The 12,109-nt window shown below is 35.3% G+C and overlaps 1 protein-coding gene across 1 annotated transcript; it reads right to left on the bottom strand.

Moving 5' to 3' along the window:
• Window positions 1-4,685: 4,685 nt before the first annotated feature.
• LOC147857832 (phosphatidylinositol-3-phosphatase SAC1-like) lies at window positions 4,686-11,799 on the bottom strand. Its single transcript, XM_087326794.1, has 15 exons — window positions 11,447-11,799; window positions 10,939-11,143; window positions 10,604-10,769; window positions 9,546-9,768; window positions 9,393-9,472; window positions 8,706-8,890; window positions 8,506-8,600; window positions 7,831-7,964; window positions 7,623-7,751; window positions 7,088-7,370; window positions 6,873-6,994; window positions 6,681-6,791; window positions 6,296-6,517; window positions 5,069-5,156; window positions 4,686-4,935 (listed from the first exon to the last, which is right to left on the bottom strand). The coding sequence occupies exons 1-15, from the start codon at window positions 11,570-11,572 to the stop codon at window positions 4,819-4,821; spliced, it is 2,286 nt and encodes a 761-aa protein (XP_087182920.1). The 5' UTR covers window positions 11,573-11,799; the 3' UTR covers window positions 4,686-4,818.
• Window positions 11,800-12,109: the final 310 nt, after the last annotated feature.

The following is a 12,109-nucleotide window of genomic DNA, read 5'->3' as shown; positions in this document are numbered from 1 at the left end:
AAGAGGATCGGGCCCGTGCTCGTGCTAGCTGGCGATGATTGCCTCTAGTTTATAACTCTAGGTACCTACTTACATTAAGTAGAAAGTAGAAGAGGATATGTACGCAGTCTCATATTCTCAAACTCGGTCAGGGGGTGATTCCACGATTTATATATAAACCATCTTGTATAGTTTTCCTGTAAAAATCTCTCTTAACTAATGGGAAAGTAGCCCTTTTTTGGAAAAAATAATCAAATGGCCACTTGCACAAAAGAACTTGCGTTAAGTGTTTATGGAAGCCTTGTGGAATATGTTTGGTAAACTACTTCCTATGAAGACGTGTAAATACATTTCTTTGGTGGTGTCATGAGGGTGGAACTTCAGTGTTCTTGTATGACTAAGACATTTGGAGATGCTTTATTACTGGGGAGGGGGGGGGGGGGGGGGTCCTTTTGAAATGGAGCGGTTCTCCGATGATGCAGATGGTGGATGGCAAAGCGAAGTGGAATTATCAACCACCACGATGGTTGTTCCCTCCGAGTGTGCCTAACATATAGATGGGTGTTGCCATTAGAAGAGAGTGGAGGATGTCTATGCTGAATTCGGGTTGTATGAGGCTCACGTGGAGGGTAAGCAGTCGAGTAATGCTATGCTCATCGAATGATGTGGTGTTTTTGAGTTTTTTTTGTTGTTTCCTTTACACATGTTTTCTTTTCGACATGCAAGTTGACCTATAAGATATGAGTTGTATATTATCCTATGTACATTGCCTTAACTAATGGAAGTAGTTTTTTTTTGGAAAAAGAGAGTATATGTGCTCATGTATCTTTGTGAGTTAAAACTAAGGACAAAACCAACAAAAACGTGTGCCTCAAACTACAAAATAAAACGCAACTAACAGAAAATAGTTTGTGGGGTTTATAAAGCCGTTGAAGGATAACTAATTGGGAATGAGGAAAAAAAATTAAGAAGAAATATAATTGATGCTTAAATATTTACAACACACATTTCATACTTCCACCATGATGATTCTATAGAAGGTAACCTGAATTTGAATCCTAAAAGCTATGCAAAATACATAGTGCAACCTAATTGGTTAATCTTATCCTTTTGTGGAACTACGGAATTACTTAGCATATTTTGACGTGTATTTGAGCTATTATACACGTCAAAGTAAAATTTCTTAGTGTATACAACTCTTCACATAATTTGAGAATTGAAGTATAATTTCTCCATTATAACTTTTACACTTTAATTTTTTATCAAACCAATGTGAAGCATTTATCTTTTGAATGAAAGTGGATTGTTTTTATAACATGTTATACCAAGTTTTATTTTTTGTTGAGGTGGATTTAAACATGTAGGAAAATGTTTGGTCAATTTCAAACATTTGCATGGTATCAATAGGAAGTCAGATATGTTGATAATATGTCTCTAACTTTTATAGGTCTTAACTCATTGTTCCAGATTGGTATGATCCATTCCAAATGACTAAACAAGTGGAATACCAAACCGGGATTACTTCCTTTTTGAGATGCATGCATAGATAAAAAAATGACTCAAATGATTTGTTTTGGTTATACATGAAATTGACATTAGATTACCATGATATTGAAAAAGGAATGAATTAGTTTATAGGCGATGGATCTAGTTTCGAGGATATTTGGTATAACATGCACAAATTTAATTCAGTACACTTTGCAAATCCATAGACTCAATACTTCTTTTTGTACGTGTTGCGAGTATGATTGAAGAGTAAAATACTATCTAATTAGAATGTGGAATCCAGTGATTATGACAATTAGATTAGGTCATATAATATATTTATTCTACCCTTAACTAATAACTCTAGCCATAATTCTCTACATTTTCATCGCATTTTAATTCAAACTTTATGACGGAACTTGTAAATCTTCACACTATGACCCAAACTCAAACGTGACGAGGGAGACATGGCTAAATAGGATAAGAATAAGAAACAATAATTTGAAAAAAGTTGATTTGATTTAATGTCAAGCACTACTAAACTCGATACTCAAATGTGATGAGGGAGACATCGCTAAATAGGATTAGAATAAGAAACAATCATTTGAAGAAAGATAACTTGATTTAATGTCAAGCACCGCTAAACTCGATATAGACATTAATATACTAGAAGGTTACCGAAAGAAGGTTGGAGGAATGATATTGATCACATTTGGCAATTGGTCAAAATACTCCTTGAATGGACAATTTATTATTTGCCTTGTTACTAATATCCACTACATGTTTGAAGGGCATCAAAGTTTGGTGGATTTCACACTTCCATTTTGTAACAATGGTCAAGCCTTCTTTAAATCATTCCATCTATTGCCAAACGTTCTTGCCACCTCCCTAAGACCAAATCTCAAAAGATGTGGGGAGTATTACACTCCGGTTTAATGTTGTATGAGGCAAACGATGTTCATGAGGCAATGGCAATACATAATAGAAGTTTGATATTAGTTAGTCCCTTCCAGCAATCTCGAAAGCAGGTGCGATCTGTCCAAATTTGGAAAACTGTGTCCACAATAACATTATGGATATTATGGAAATATTGATGTAACCGACTTTATGATGGGGTTGCCATTCATCTCTCAGATGTGTTGTTTGAGTTATGGGAGAACTTGCTGGCTGTAGTCCGTGGTCAGTATGACAATATGCAGGGTTCCCTAGATACTGTGAACAAGAAAAGGAAAAAGCTTCTTCACTTATGGAAAAAGGTGCCCCTATTTACAATGGTAGCTCAAGAGCCTCAATGGCAATATCGACTTCCATGGACTCTTTGAATATCAACAAATGTAAACATCCTCGTATTTTATATCATTGTATAAAGAAACTTGTAACCTTCTTGGTAGCTAGGTTCAAGTTGTAGCCTTCAGGCGTTTTGTTCTTAATACTATTGAAGAAAATCTTTTATATATAAAAAAAAAAGACCAGATCTCAAAAATAGAGGTAAATGATGATCGTTTACGACTTTGCCAATTGATTTTGCATGATATTAAAAAATGGCTAAAAATCTTCCCATATCTTTAGATATGACTCTAGAACAACATATTAATATGGCACGTTGTAGAAGAGATCCATGTAGATAGGCATCTTCATGTCATACTCACCAAATATTTATATATATCAAATCTTGACATTAGCACTTATGCGTTAACATCTACAAAATCTGAATTGCATGTATGTCAAATGTAACTATTTAGTACATATGCCAAGTACTAGATAAACAAAACAATGCACAATATTTTATGATAGACTTGTACTTCAACTAATGTTAGGACCTCTTCTTATTCTTTTATTTCGATCCCCATTGGCTCTCTTTTAATAGCTTTTGGAAGCCCTTATTTGCATGCACGCACACGCACATGTGCGCGCGTGCACACACACACACACACACACACGAACATGAACATGAACACATTGGCATGCACGTTTAGGGTACCCTAAATACGACAATAATCCACTAACTTGAAGGACAAAAAAACACAGAAATTGACTCTATGACTCAACAAAAAAATGCATATGTATTTACTTATGTCCTCTCGGAGAGACAAAGTTCTAAACATATTCAGATACATTTCATTGTATGACACCAACACCAAGATGCAAAGCAAACTCATCACTACTAAAGCATTATGCATCTGGCAATCCAATGTTTCCTCTCAAATCTCCGCCACAAAGAGCTTGCATCTCCAAATCATACGACATTCTGATCAGCGACACTTCACAAGAAATACGATTAGATTTCCAAAAGTTCCTTCCACGAAGTTTGCTGTAATCTGACGGAAAAGCCGGAACAATGTTTTCGAGTAGACAATCGAGGGGCTCTGTAGCGCCATGGCTTAATGAGAGAGGCCGAAATGCAATCCGAAAGTTGTTCGAGAGAGCCACGTTGAGAGCCTCCGGTCGATCGATCGGAGAGGCACCAGGCACCCACCCATAGTTTATACAAGTGTTCACAATAAAAAGCTAAAAAACAGAGGACCATAGCTAAAAACAGAGGATCATAACTAAAAACAGACTCCAGAGTATGTATCATAGCTAAGAACAGAGTATCACACCTAAAAAAAAAAACAGAGTATATGGGTTCCAACACTTGGCCTTCCCCAACTGAATATAACCAACCGCCATGGCTATGAAGAAGCTGCAGCTATTCCCAGCTACTACCACCTCTTTGCTGATGTGTCAAGGATTTAGCTTGCTTCCTTCTCCTCCAAGATTTTTCTGCAGACACGAGAGTATGAACATATATAGGTATGCGTATATTCATCCTTCATTTGTCCATCCATGGCCACGGCTTTTTCTGATGCTTCTTGCACTTCATTTGTTTTCCCTGATGATGTTTTTCTCAGCATTTCTAGCCTGTCCTGATCTGAGGTTTCCGACACTCTTTTTGCAGAAAATGCCATTTATATGCGTACATTAAGATACATACATATTTTTTTTGTTAAGAATACAGGAATACATACGTGTAGAAGTACCAAGTACAAGTGTATATACATGTATAGATATATACATACGTACATACATTCACACATACACATACATACGGACGAACCCGCATAGATAGACGTAGATGTAGGCGTAGATGTTGACATATACATACGTACATGTACATATGCACATACAGATAGATCTCCATTTCTATAAGGCTATGCAGTTTGAGTCGTAATAATGGGATAATAGCTCATAAGTTGCATCACAGAAGCATGTTTATTCCTTTGGGTTTTTTCATGTGTGGCTTCTTTTTGGCCTCTTGCCGGTGAAGACGTTATCAGTGCAGTTTTTATTCAAACCACTGGTACCATACTTCCTTTAGTATGCAAAAGCATAACTGCTATGTACCCATTGTAGGAATCTCTCCGGATAGCCTAGGTCATGATCCTCACTCTTATTGCTTGTTGTTGATGCTTCTTTCTTCTTTGAGAAATCCTGTTGTAACAAAAACGTTATGTAGTGAATGATTTCTAAGAGATATCTTGTATAAAATCCAAGAGAAACTTAAACTAGGTGAGATATATTTAGCTTATTTTAGTCACCGAAATAACAGTAAAAGGTCAGACACCTCATTGGAATGATTGTTGTCGACTTCCTCTACTGTGTTGAAGACAATCCTCCTAGGCAAATCTTCAACTGATGCAAGTTTTATCGTTCTGCAAAAAGGTGCACCAAACGTTGTATCAGTTAAACTCAACTCCTCATGTATATTTACTAAGGAAGAACACCTTGTTGGTTAAATGACAAAGTCAGATTACATTACTACATATGGAATTGGATATGCCAAATTTGGAAAACGATTCAATGTTGACTGTACTTATTGCATAAACCTTAGGATAGAGATTCAAGGGTTGATAGTGATTTTATATTCAGTAATTGGTTTCCTAAGTTAGAGATAAACAAAATAGGGTCTCGGGCATTGGCTAAGTAGCTGGGAGGTATTGCCACATTCTAACAGTTAAGAAATGCTCAATGAAAAGCATACACATTAACATACAATGTATCATGTTTTGGTTAGAATACGCCAGAGATTACAATTATACTATTTGTTTGTGTATATGTGCTTTCCTGTCAGTTTCCAAGTTTGATAAGCATTGCATTTTAATTCTCCTTTTGTCTTTCTTTTTGTTTCCCCTTTTCAAGGTTTCTCTCCACTTTATAATCTGTAAGTTCAAACATATAGTTGGTGGACACTAATTTTCGCCATTGAAGAGTTCTTTGATATCAAAGAAGTTTTTGATGTCCTGTCCTGTCTATAACTGTGCATAGTTCCTTCTCTTATGGTGGTTTTACAGAAACCCAAAACAGATTTTGGATATTGATAAATGACCTTTCTTTTTCAAAGATGTTTGCAGAATTGTGGATGTGGTTTGAGGTTTGAGAACCATCGGAAAACCGAAAAAGAATTTAGGGGCACATCCTCTGAGAGTGTGTTTTCTGAAAGTGACCATGAAGTTCGAGAATAAAAAAAAAGCATAACACAAGCTGAACATGAAGCGAAATAAATAAAATCTCCAAAGAGTAAAAAACTAATGGAGTGTCTTTATTTAAATATCTACATGCAAAAGGATACAAGCTGCAGATGAAGCAAAAGAAACAAAAAAAGCGTTCTTGATAATTTGTATAAATATCGTAGTATGTATTTCTAGTAGCTAACAATCTTTAGTTACTGGTGTTTTGCACATTTATAAAACTCTAGATACGATTCAATTATAATCTGAAAAAATTGACACATTCAATTATAGATCCAGTATCTAATAAGCTTTAAGATTTTTATTATATCTAGCATTAGTACCTTAAAGCAGTTTCCAACTCGTCATCATTGGGAGTTGAAATCTTTACAATTGGACATGTAGATGGAGTGTTTCCTCCAGTTTTGTTGATTGTAGCATCTTTACTATTTTCCAAAAGTGAATCCAAATTTGGATGATTTAGCCGGAAGTCTAGAGTTGGTGATAACACAAATTCACAGACTCCGAGAATGCCTTCAGCAGACAGAGACCTCTTCATGGTGGGCCTACAAATAAAAAACAAACCAGTGTATTTTTCTTATTCTTTTTGACTTGTTTCAATAAAAACAAAGAACTCTGCTAATTGGTAACACAATGTATAGAGTTTGACGCCTTCCTGGTGCTGGGAGATTAAAAGGAGAAATCATAGATTTATCTTTCATCACTTACTTGCAGTTGCCAAATAGATTTAATTCAGAATGTCTAACTTGCAGATGATTGTCGGAATCGAGCTGCCAAAGTGGTGGTTTTCCTAGCTCAGGACGGTAATGCCCTAAAAATCTGATAGGGATATTAACATGACCCCTTAGTTTGATGATGCTAAAGTATTCTATAAATTCTTTTGTTAACTAAGTAACATACATATTAATGGCATCTTGTTTTAAGCCATCTGTATATGCATTACTATAGTGTCGCTTAATTGCCCTAAGAAAGTCAAGCGATTGGGTGGCAGCCTTCCATTTTCCTTGCCTATTTGAAAGAACCTGAGAATCCAGTCATAAAGTATTAGTACTCTTTTAATTCAGGATGACACTGATATATTAGTGATAAAGAAATCTAAAATTCTATTAACCTACAGTGTTATGGGCAGTTGAGCCTCCATATTGTAATGCGAGAACATCACCCATGTTTTCATACATCTCCATTAGCAGACAACCATAAATGCTGTCTACAGCAACTTGTACATTATCACGAAGACCTAGAGCATGTAATTGCTGGCCAAGTGCTGCTAATCCAAATGAAAATTGTGCTACATTTGTTCGGTCAAGGCAGTCAATACAATTTGTCCGTAGCACACCATGCTGCAATTTGCGTAGCTTTTTTGAGTAATTATGTATCTTATATTCATTTTCTAGTGACCTGTGAAAGTTACCGACAAGTCAGAAGTGTAAGAAAATCATTGAACTTGTGGGTTTGGAAATATTTATAAAGTAAAATCTGACAGAAATATATGAAATTTCAAGCAATTTCCTTATAAAACCATGGTATTTCCTGAAAACGTTTTATTAATTCAGTCATGAATGGAAATTGCTGATTAGTAAAGAAGCAATTTCCTGGAAAATCCGATTGCTACCATAGTTATCAGAATTCAGTTCATTGTTGCATGCCTACATTGATGTTTCTGATGAGTCGTTGTCATGTGGGTTGTGATGCTTGAGATTGCTATCATAGTAGAAACCAACTCGATTTAAAGCATCAGTTGTTATATTGCCAAGCACCTCCAATACATTGGTAGAAGCACTGCACATGCAAGTATGAAGTTATGCACACTAGGAATTCTAAAAATCCCTTTTGTTGGAGGATTGAGATATATATTTACCAATGAGCAAATTTATGAAGATCCCACTGTCTGAACACAATTTGGTCTTCCTTAGGAAGGCTTTTATTCAGGTACTCTACTGCCCGGAAAAATTCATGGCAAAGAATAGCTTCACGAGGTTTCTGTTCTGTTGTCTGTAAGTAAATAAAAGTGCTTTTCATGTAAAACTTCATTGTTACATAACTTTGAATTCTTCTTTAAATTATGTACATCTGATAAGTAATTTTCAAGGGTCAATAGTTTAGAGAATAGCAAATGCTCCCGTGTAAAAAAAGAGTTAATACAGTGAATTTCTCTGTAGACTAAATAGTGTTTCATGCCAAATCTGATGCATTTGCCACTACATGTTAGGTTACCTACCTGGCTCTAGAGTTAAGTTTAGACTGTGAAAATAGTCTGAACATCTGTGATGTGAGCACTCTACTTTTTGAAGAACACAGTCTTATACATAATGCTTTTGGCAGTAACACCGGATCAATTATCTAATGTATGTGCTAATTCGGTTATTTTTGAGAGAATGTCTATCAAGGAATCACATAAAATATTGTTTCTTAGAGGGTAGTTACCTTCACTAAATTTTAACTAAACCAGCTAAAATATTGTTTCTTAGATGGTAGTTACCTTCACTAAAATTTAACTAAATTAGCTAAAATATTGTTTTTAGAGGGTACTTACCTTCACTAAATTTAGCACAACGATTGGATTGCCGTATCTTGAAGTCAAATTCTTAAAATGGAGGTTAGTTGCTTTGTAGTTGGAATCAACCTTTACTGTAGGATATATAAAACATAAAACACTTGAAGATGCGGTTTATATGCTTAGAATGTCTTTTCATGTTGGAAAATCATCTCTAGGATTCAACTTTGAACACTTACATTTGATATCTGGCTTAGGACTAAGCACTGATGTGGCTTGGGACCAAAAAAGAGGTATCGATCCTCGATGTTGAACAACGGAGCTAATTTGTTGGGACTTTGCAGACAATTCTTCATGAACTATCTGCTCTGTTTCTACATCATTTGCGACTCGACCTCTCTCATTTACTCCTCTCTTTAGATATCTGAAAAAAATGTATTTTGAAACCAGTTAAATGTCTTTATCTGATAAAATCAAGCATTTCGATGTCTAATAGGCAGGAGCAGATATCTATCCATAAGGCTACAACAATTAATATAAACCTTGTAACGTAGATTCGGGTATTTTGTTTCTTGTAATGGTATACTGTTTTGGCATAAGTTCAAGGCTTTTGAAGGGTAGCATTTTCTTGACATAATAACCTTCATTGAGTTTAGATGACACATTCTTTGCATGATGCATTTACACGAGTTTTCAGGAAAATGTGCCCTTGTTCATGAAAATGTGGTTGAAAATTTGAACTCACCAGTTGGGAATATTGAAATATCCCCACACTAGAAATTTATACAATTTCTACTATAGTGGTATAAGTTTTTAGTCTTTTCTCCTAATTTCCTATTATATCATGCATAGGAAAACTTGGTTGATTGGTAAAAGAATTTTTTTTGGGGTAGTGATTGATACAGCCATTGGAGGCAGATAGCTACCTTGTACCAGCAAAATGTCTCGAGCGCCTTGCAAGCAATGTAATCTTATATAACAACTTGTCTTGTTCAAACAGGTTCTTCTGTAAAACAAAAGTAATCACTATGGCATTCCTATGGTGTTAAATATATATTTGAAATCTGCAACATTAATACCTGTTTAAAATATCCATGTATTAATGGCACTACCCATTGAGGATTGTGCACTTGTTCACGAAATGCATACATTAGGTATGAATTCCAGATGAACATATCATCGTGAGGTGTTTCCTTTGTTCCATCATTTAGCACATTCTTTTGTAGACTCCACATGATTCGGTAAGTATAGCTGAAGTAAAAATCTGTGGTAAGATCAATTGCGTTGAAGAGCTTCTTGTACCTGTGGATATATATCATGAACACGTGTTTCCGAAAATGCTGCAAGAATCATGAAGAAAGTAGTAACAAATTTACTGAGAAAGTTGTAAAATACAAGCAGAATGCACATTGGTAGCATATTTCCACGTTTATTTTCAACCCATGGGTAACTGGGTTGTGGATAGCTCATTTGTAAAACGATTCTTTTAGTAGCACAACATGATCTCAATCCAAGAATATGATAATTTTTTTATATTGAATGCAACATCAGACACATTGCTCAAGAATTAAATTGAGAACCTTATGCTTGCAAAGCGCAAGCTTTACCAGTACACCTTAAGGTTAGATTCATAGCATTGGTTTAAATGAGGCATATGTAGGTAGGTACTGGGATCTATTGATCTTGATATCTTAATACTCATAATAAGATTAATACCATTGTACAGCATTCACTGTTTTAAACTTGTGTACACACAATTCGTTGTTAACATTTGGCAGCACTACATAATGCTGGTAAAGTTTAGTTCATTAATTTTGAGATTAGCAGGGACAACTTTTTGATATAAGAAGATTTTGGGCCTGTTTATTTAAAAATTTCCATACATAAAAATAGTGTATGTATTTATGTAAGCAACCAAATCTCAAGGAAACTGATCTAGATCTCAAGAAAACTTAATGTATGATTTATTGCATGTAGGTTTTTAAATCTTTAGACAATTGACCTAAAAATAGTTTCTGATTTATTGCATATAGGTTCTAAATCTCTAGACAACTGACCTAAGATAGTTTCTGATTTGTTGCATAACATGTATAACACATATATGATCATGTTTACATTTATTGCTATAGAGCCTAACCTGTTTTCAGCTCGGGAAGACGCAACAATTGTTTGGAATGATGGATGAGGGACACTCAGCAATTTGCTTTCAGCAATACCATATATTGAATGCCCATTCACACTACCGAGCAACCGGCGCTTCGTAACGAGAATCATATAGTAAGGCTCTAAGAACTTGATAAATCCTGGAAACATGTGGATTGAATAGGAATTACACATGTATGCCTGGTATAATTCATAATGGGCTGGTAAACTGTTGGTATGTGATTTGGTCATGGAAACAAATTCTTGAGCTAGAGTATGGTTGTAGCTAATAGATAGTGAACATGAGAAATTTAAGTCTTATGAACTCACCAACTATGCCATAAGCTTTAGTGACAAACTTGAGGCCGCCTGTTGATTGATTGCTAGCATCCAATCTATTCAGAAGGTCATTGCAATCATGTGCTGAATAAATAGTTGGGTCTTCAAAGATCTCGAGCTGTGTCGTCTGATATCGGTCGATTTTAAGGACTTTCCAGAGCTTCTTGCTCTTATCTGTCCCAAATAGGTAAAATCTCTACAAGGCGACACAAAAAAACCAAAAACACATCAATTTAGCCTTGACCCATGGCATTGTTGCTTAACTAACCTATGCTATTGTTTAGTCAATTTGGAGTGAATGACCATCAACATTTTGGCTAAATTACTTTATAAATGAGTAATTAATTCATTGCGTCTAATCTTGCAATGATTCTCAAGGTTTTGGTTTAATACTTCAGATATGATTGCTCTTTATCTTGCAAGGATTCTTAAAACTAATGACATCAAAATTTGGGTTACATTACTTTATATATGGGTGATTCATAGCTCTTAATCTTACTGTATTGGTCTCATAAAGATCGAATTCTGAGAGGAAGTATGGGTTAGTTGATCCCTCATTGGTAGCTCTTGGGATGAGGATGGTCTTTGGTTGAATATTATGTGCAGGTGCCATCATGGATGCCATATTGCTCCTCAACTCATACGAGAACCTTTCTGGAATACACTACATCAGGGTAACCATATAACATGATTCTTTGAATGGTGCCATTATAGGGAGATTGAAATGCAAGGCTCAGAAAGATTTGTTGGTATATATGACTCAATGAATTGAATTAGCTGAAAGAGAGATGCAAACAACATTAGGATCGAGAAGAGAACCAAAAAACAGGCAAGAAGCTTTGCTTAATGCAAGCTTCTTCAAAAATGAGGATTTCTAGGTCTACTAAGTAATGATGATTGTCTTACAAACCCCCTCTTTTTTTTTTAGCACTAATAAATGATGGTTTGGGCATATTGATCTGGTGATGATTGAGATTGATGAATTTCATGAGGATTTTTCTAGGTTCAAATCATTCATTGAGAGCCTCTGTGAAACCATCAGTGTAAAAAAGAAAAAAAGAAAAAGTCTCTAAATTGATAGGAATGGATGTCAATAATGGAGGGAAAGAGTAGTAGTGATAAATTTATCATAAAGAGCAAGAATGGGGTCCTCCCTCCCTCA

The sequence above is a fragment of the Azolla caroliniana genome, unplaced genomic scaffold (assembly GCF_043228905.1).
Source record: "Azolla caroliniana isolate FFs.n. ecotype wild unplaced genomic scaffold, voAzoCaro1.0.p SCAF_11, whole genome shotgun sequence".
Classification (NCBI taxonomy): Eukaryota; Viridiplantae; Streptophyta; class Polypodiopsida; order Salviniales; family Salviniaceae; genus Azolla; species Azolla caroliniana.
Note: the sequence above shows the minus strand (reverse complement) of the source record. Positions and strands in the feature narration are given on the sequence as shown.

Bases quoted from the DNA above. Each gene is read 5' to 3' on its own strand.
- LOC147857832 (XM_087326794.1), bottom strand. From the start codon at position 11,572: ATGGCATCCATGATGGCACCTGCACATAATATTCAACCAAAGACCATC. The intron at 6,995-7,087 runs GTAGGTTAATAG...CTGGATTCTCAG, and splicing joins GCTCAACTGCCCATAACACT to GTTCTTTCAAATAGGCAAGG. The intron at 6,792-6,872 runs GTATGTTACTTA...TATCCCTATCAG, and splicing joins AAACAAGATGCCATTAATAT to ATTTTTAGGGCATTACCGTC.